Here is a 7,605-nt window from a genome sequence, read left to right as displayed (position 1 = left end):
TAGACTAAGGCCGGGTAAACATGGAACAAGTCACCTGTCGATGACAAGACAACGCGAAGGACTTGGCAACTCACCCGTGGTCTCATTACACATACTGATTGGGTTGGGGGGGGGCTTATCGAGGGGGAGTGGGTTCAACACTTACCTATGCATCAGATGTTATATTGTGGGTCGTATGTTCCCGCTTGTGCACGGTATGGGAGGGTCGTGCCTGGATGACCAATTCCTCAAAGGTGACACCCCTAGTTTCCTTTAAAGAACGCATGCAGTTACTAGACACAGAGACGTCTAATGCTTGTATGCCAAGAAGATCGAGACAGAGGACGATGGCCCCAACCAAGAGCACTATATAAGGGTCTGGACCCGACCAAGAGCCCTATATAAGGGTCCCGACCAAACAAGAGAAGGGAAGGGAAGAGCATAATTGGTTTGGTGCCAAAAGTTGGCATGCCAATATTTGGCAAATGCCAAATGCTGGCTAGCGATTGGTTGGCTACCAAATTTTCTTGTCAATCTCACAAAAAGTTGCCAACTTTTGGCAACTTATGATTTTGCCGAATGTTGGCAATGCCAAATGTTGGCATCAAACCAATTATGCTCACTCCAGAATTGCTAGAAGCGTAGAATAGCTCTTCAGTAGATCTAATCTAGACATCGCATCTAGATCATCCACCTCCAACACCGGCGACTCAACTCCCAACTTGTCGGATCAAATTTACAAAATTTATCTTAAAAACATATACACTACATTAAGGAATGCAAAGAGTAATACATGGAGTACTAATTTAATGATGCATGCCTTGGTAGGATAGTATGTATTTATTGTGAGAGATATCTTCATGAATCCCCAGAATCCAATTTATACCCGCAACAATGGAGTATCCATAATAGTAACTAAATGAGATTATCTTAAATAACAACCAATAGTACTCCATTCGTTCCAAAATATAAGGTGCGTCAGTTTTGCCGCAAGTCAAACTTATGCATGTTTGACCAAGATTTTAGAATAAAATATAAGCATCTACAATACACAATAAATAAAATATGAAAATACTTTTCATGGTGGATCTAGTGATAAAAGTTTGGTATTGTACTCAAAACTTGGTCAAACATGCACATATTTGACTTAAAAAAATAACACACCTTATATTTTGGGGCGGATTATTTACTTTGCATATTATCTTTGTCTCAAGTCAAACGTTGATGAAGTATATAAAATAAATGTTAACATCCACGATATCAAATCAATACCGTTACAATGATCATAGAATATATTTTCACATCATATATGTTTGACACTACGGTAGTGTCAAAAGAAGGTCTTATATTTTGATACAGATGGGGGCATTCGTTATTGTGAAAGGGTATAATATGTTCTGTAAACTTGATCAAACTCTATAAACTTTGAGTTATATCGGAACTAATACAGAGTAAATAGAAACGAGAGGACTGTATAAATTGTGCTCTCCCCGATCCAAAATAAACGTCGCAGTTTTAAACTAAGGTTAGTTCAAGCTTAGTTTAGAATTACAACACTTACTATGGAACGAAGGAAGTATTTGACCAAACTTATAGATCAAAGTATCAACATTCACAATACCGAATTACTATTACTAGATTCAATATGGAATTCAGTTTCATATTACATTATCTAGTATTGTAAATGTTGATATTTTAAATATAAATTTGCAAAGTTTGACTTAACACAAATCTCATACATACAGAGTAAAAAAGAAACGGAGGGAGTACACTAATTTCCTGCATATCTTGTGTGCGATACTCACCACGGTGGCTGGTGTTAAAAAAATGAGACCAACCCAAGGACCAACCCTCATTGGCTTTTCTTTACAGAAAAAACTTCATAAACACCATGTATCTGTGCCAAGACTCGAACTCGGATGAGCTGGCAGCAACCTCAGCTACCCAGCTAACAGGTCGACGCCCCGTCCTCTACGGTGGCCGGTGTTAAAAACTGAGGAACACAGCTAGGACAGGAGGACAGTCCGGCGCGGCTGCCTCTCCTCCAGTTTTCCGGCCGTTTTCAGTCGCCCCCCTAATAAATACCCAAACCATTCTCGGAGACCCAGGGAACTCGAACTCCTCCGGCCCCAGTCCACCCCCACCTCCACCCCCGATGGAGCTCCTGAGCGGGCCGGCGCTGGCGTGGCAGCAGTACCGCTCCCTGCTCCGCAAGAACGCGGCGCTCGCCTGGCGCCACCGGCGCTCGTCGGCGCTGCAGCTGCTCTCCTCCCTCCTCTTCATCTTCCTCATCTTCTGCATCGACCGCGCCGTCCGCTCCCGCTTCTCCTACACCACCGCCTACCAGAACGTGCGCGACCCCAAGGCGCTCGTCGCGCCGCCCATCCCGCCCTGCGAGGACAAGTTCTTCGTCAAGACCCCCTGCTACGACTTCCTCTGGAGCGGCGGCGGCAGCGCCCGCGTCTCGGCGCTCGTCGACGCCATCCGCAGGAACAACCCCGGCCGGACGATCCCCGCCGAGAAGGTCAGAGATTTGATTCCTCTGTTTTTTTGTTTTTCCAGTCATCGGTTTGACTCTGCGCGCAATTATTCGTGGTGGATTAATTTCGCGGCGTGCGTTCGGCCGGTCTTCGTGCCGCGGAGTTGGTTGCTCGCACGTTTAGCGTGACGATTTGGGGGTTTTTTCGGTGAGGGGGGTCGAAATTCTCCGTGCGTTCTTGTCGAGAGAAAACTGCCTGAATTATTTTGAGGAACTGAGTTGATTTTAACCGCTCCATGAGGTCGTCAGACTGAACTGTTTGGACTCATGTAGTAGCATTGTGGTTTGGTCCCAGGTCTGAAGGTTTTCAGTTTTTTTACTGCTCGGTACAGACAGATTTTAACTTTCTTATTGGGTGAAAACTTGATTTTGGTGGAGGACCGGCTTATGTGCGACGTCAATTTTTTAATTTATATATATATCCTTCAAGCCTTTTTGAGGAGATTCGCTGATTTGATGTTGAACTTAGATCATCATTTGGGTTTGATGTTGACAATGTCGCTATGTGGTTTGCTTCCATTTGGCTTACCACCGCACTCCAACCAAACGGTGGGCACCCACTTTGGATGCCAGAATTTTGCGATTTTTCCTAAGAAAATGTTGGGGGAAAAGAGCCTATTTTGTTTCTACTTGGATGCATGCAGGTCTACCTGGAACAGCCAAATTCAGTTCTGGCTTGTCTTAGATGACTTTGATGTCATTTTCGTGCCACAGTTTAATTTATTTATCTGAGTACACAATGTCTTTCCTTGGAAACGAAGACGGTGTGAATGTAGATTTGAATCTAACTGAAAATATGCTTGCTTTAGCACAGAAGAGACGATGATATCAAAGAGTGGTGTTGGTTTATTTTTCAAAAATAATATGTTTTCTTTGCAAACATTTTTAAATGCAACCACAACCTCTTGTTAATTGAATGTAATGGTCAAATCAACTAATGTACAGGCCCTGTTTTCCTCTGTACTGTGGTCTGAAATACAGTAGTATACTTCAATTCAGCTGCTGAAGCTTTTCATTATTTTTCATACACAACTTGAATAAATTAAGGATGGTATTCGGGATAAAATAAATTTTAACTAATAGTTTACTGTCAGTTGAATAAATTTGAATTTTGTGATAAACTGCAACCTATAGCATGTGGACTAGTTAAAGTTCTTGAGTTTCTTCAGGGTTACTCAAACAACTTTGCAGGTCACCCTTGAATTGTTTATTACTCGATATGCGACAGTACATGCTACCTAAATTGTTTCATGGTGAGTTTCTCAGGTCTTAGGTTTTAGCACTCCAGATGAAGTCGATGCTTGGCTATTTGCAAACCCGATGCGCTGCCCTGGCGCTTTGCATTTTCAAGATATAAATGCCAACCAGATGTCGTATGGTATTCAGACAAACTCCACTCCAGTAGCTCGAAGAGGAACATATGAGGACCCCACCTTCAAGTTCCAGATACCGCTTCAAGTTGCAGCTGAGAGAGAAATGGCAAGGCTGATTCTTAGAGGTATTGCTGCTTCTGTGGTATTTTAAGGAATGCTTTTGTTTCACGCGTACAAATTAGTATGTAGTACCACACTTTTCATATCCTTTGGCAACAATTTTCAGATTATATGTATGCAGCATAAATAAGTGTTGCTTCCATTTTATAGTAGTACTTGGGAATAACAGTAAATTTCATGATTGACAGATCCAAATTTTAGCTGGACTGTGGGATTCAAGGAATTTGCTCACCCAGCAACTGAAACCTTCTCTACAATTGCCCAAGCAGGGCCAACTTTCTTCCTTGCCATTGCAATGTTTGGATTTGTTTTCCAAATCAGTGCCTTGGTTACAGAGAAAGAACTTAAACTTCGTCAGGTTCAAGCTTTTTCCGTCTCTCCATCTGCATGCTACGATTTGTGTATCTTTTTTTTTTGTCGAGGTTTTTATGGCTTCATGCTTGGCATCACTATTAAGTTTGGTACCATTCACAGGCTATGTCTATCATGGGTCTCTATGAATCGGCTTATTGGTTATCATGGCTTACCTGGGAGGCCTTGCTTACATTACTCTCAGCACTTTTCACGGTGCTCTTTGGGATGATGTTCCAGTTTGACTTCTTCCTGAACAATAGCTTTGGAATCTTATTCATCCTATTCTTCCTCTTCCAACTGAACATGGTAAGCTATATATACTGATCGGTATGCTTGTTTTGCTTGTCTCTATTTGGAGTGTTAAATATAGATAAATATCATGCTTCCATGAATGAATTTTGTTTATTAATTTTCTGAATTTCTATCAGAATCTGCAGACAAATGTTTTTTTTCTTTTTTCCTTAACAGTCTTCTTCATGATAATTTCTGCAGCTTGGTTTTGCTTTCATGATATCCACATTTGTAGCAAAAGCAGCATCAGCTACTACTGTTGGATTTGCAATATTCATCATTGGATTCTTGACACAGGTAATGCTTGCTTAATCATCATCTTACAGATACAGTATTTCAAGTTGTCAGAAAATAAGCAAACCCCTTGGTTACTTGCTTGTGCAGCTTGTTACAACCTTCGGGTTCCCATATTCAAATACCTATGAGGCGTACTACCGGACAATATGGTCCTTCTTTCCTCCTAATGTTTTTGCCCAAGCCCTCAATATTCTAGGTAAGGCAACAGCAACTCCAGAAGACAAAGGTATTAGCTGGAACCAGCGTAAAACGTGCCAATCCTTTGAGACGGACTGCGTCATTACAGTAGTATGTACAAAACTTTGCTCATTAGCAGGTATTTACTTTTAGTGCTTATGCAACTTAAATCCCTGATTGTTTGCAAACATCTGTCAGGATGACATCTACATATGGCTCATCTCCACATTTTTCTTGTGGTTTATCCTGGCGATCTACTTCGACAACATAATTCCAAATGTCAATGGTGTTAGAAAGTCAGTGTTTTACTTTCTGACGCCTTCATACTGGACAGGGAAAGGAGGCAAGATGCGAGGTCAGAGTTTATTTAAGTGTGCAGTAGTTCTTCACCATGTTTTTAGCTGTATTATGTAACGATACTCATTAATCTGATTGATCCACTCCAGAGGGAGGCCTTTGTAGCTGTTTTGGTTCGAACCGGCCGGCTGATGATGCTAGCCCTACTGATGAGGATGTTCTTACCGAGGAAAATCTAGTAAAAGAACAAGCTGCAGGCAATGAGGTAGATCCTGGTGTTGCGGTTCAAATACACGGCTTGCGGAAAACCTATCCAGGAAGTTTTAATATGGGTTGCTGCAAGTGCAAAACAACTAAGCCATTCCATTCTGTCAAAGTGAGCTCTCAGTGATCTTCTAGTCTAGTACTAAAAGCAAGCAAGCTTTGGTTCCTATGATATTAACCACCTAATAAATCTCACCAGGGCTTATGGGTTAACCTTGAGAAGGACCAGCTATTTTGTCTTCTTGGCCCAAATGGAGCTGGTAAAACAACTACAATCAGTTGTCTGACTGGTATCACACCAATTACCGGCGGCGATGGTCAGTGTCATTCCTTCCCTGCAGCAATGGTTGGTGATATGATATGTTATCAGTAACTATGAATATGCTAACAAGCCACTTTGAACATGTGACAGCTTTGATTTATGGTCATTCCGTTCGAAGCTCTGCGGGTATGTCTAATATTCGCAGAATGATTGGAGTCTGTCCGCAGGTTGGTCTTTTGAACATTCATTCACATATTATCATGCAGGCGCTGTCCAGTTTTAATGGAAGATAAATATGTTTGCTTTGCAGTTTGACATCCTATGGGATGCATTGACGGCTAAGGAGCACATGGAGTTGTTTGCCAGCATCAAGGGGTTGCCATCATCAACAATCAAGTCGGTATGTTTCTTAAGAACCTATAGACAACTACTCCCCAACACTCTCCATTGTTTTGCATATTAATCTTTCTCTGTTCATCCAATGCAGGTAGCAGAACAGTCACTAGCCCAAGTGAAGCTCAGCCAGGCAGCTAATGTTAGAGCAGGTAGCTACAGTGGTGGAATGAAACGGCGGTTAAGTGTTGCGATTGCTCTAATTGGTGACCCAAAATTGGTGTTTCTTGATGAGCCGGTAGAGACCTGTCAGATTTTCATCGGTTCACTTGCTACACATAAAATGCAACATGTTAATCTAACCATTTATATCCTACACAGACAACTGGCATGGATCCAATAACAAGGAGGCATGTCTGGGACATCATCGAGGAGGCAAAGAAGGGAAGAGCCATTGTATTGACCACACATTCAATGGAGGAAGCTGACATCTTAAGTGACAGAATCGCTATCATGGCAAAGGGGAGATTGCGGTGTATCGGCACTTCAATAAGGCTGAAGTCGAAATTTGGAACTGGGTACATCGCTAATGTGAATTTCTCAGGAAATGGTCACACACAGAGCCCTAACATCAACGGTGATGCAGAGGCCGCAGTTAATCCTAACATAGAATCTGTCAAATCGTTCTTCAAGGAAGTATGTGTCTCATCCTTAAACTAAATGTCATTCAGATTCTTTTCTCTTATTATGCGGAAATGTTAAACCGCAAAAAATGTTTCTGAAACAGAGGCTTGATGTGGACCCGAAAGAGGAAAGCAGGACATTCTTAACGTTTGTCATCCCCCATGAGAAAGAACCACTTCTGACGGTAATACCTTGACACCCAAATTATGTCACACATCATTAACTGAATTTATGACACAAGAGTACTTTTTACCAACAGAGGTTCTTTGGGGAACTCCAAGACAGAGAAAGGGAATTTGGGATATCAGACATTCAACTCGGTCTCACGACACTTGAAGAAGTCTTCCTGAACATTGCAAAGCAAGCCGAGCTGGAGAGCTCTACCGCCGAGGGGACACTAGTGACTCTTAACCTGTCATCCGGAGCATCAATTCAGGTTTGCCCTCACTAATCCTAGGAACATAACTGCACCTGCAAACATGAAAGATAACTTGTCTGAGATGCATATAGCTGACATCCAGTATCATATGGTGGAGATACCTCTAGTCTTTATTCAGCCCATTGTGAACATCTCTCTGAATTCACCAACTTTGTGAATGCAGATACCCAAGGGGGCGCGTTTCGTGGGCATTCCT

The 7,605-nt window shown here is 42.1% G+C and overlaps 1 protein-coding gene across 1 annotated transcript; it reads left to right on the top strand.

Annotated features, from left to right (window-relative positions):
• Positions 1–2,006: 2,006 nt before the first annotated feature.
• Positions 2,007–7,406, top strand: LOC125531235 (ABC transporter A family member 2-like; the record flags this gene model as incomplete). Its single annotated transcript, XM_048695644.1, has 15 exons — positions 2,007–2,503; positions 3,785–4,016; positions 4,200–4,369; positions 4,486–4,671; positions 4,858–4,953; positions 5,041–5,241; positions 5,329–5,485; positions 5,577–5,803; positions 5,891–6,008; positions 6,104–6,180; positions 6,264–6,353; positions 6,441–6,584; positions 6,668–6,982; positions 7,074–7,154; positions 7,230–7,406. Coding segments are annotated over exons 1-15 (2,640 nt in total), but the record flags the coding sequence as incomplete, so codon positions are not given.
• Positions 7,407–7,605: the final 199 nt, after the last annotated feature.

The sequence above is a fragment of the Triticum urartu genome, unplaced genomic scaffold (genome assembly GCF_003073215.2).
Source record: "Triticum urartu cultivar G1812 unplaced genomic scaffold, Tu2.1 TuUngrouped_contig_6899, whole genome shotgun sequence".
Lineage (NCBI taxonomy): Eukaryota > Viridiplantae > Streptophyta > Magnoliopsida > Poales > Poaceae > Triticum > Triticum urartu.
The sequence above is the reverse complement of the archived record's forward strand: the minus strand, read 5'-3'. Positions and strand labels throughout refer to the sequence as shown.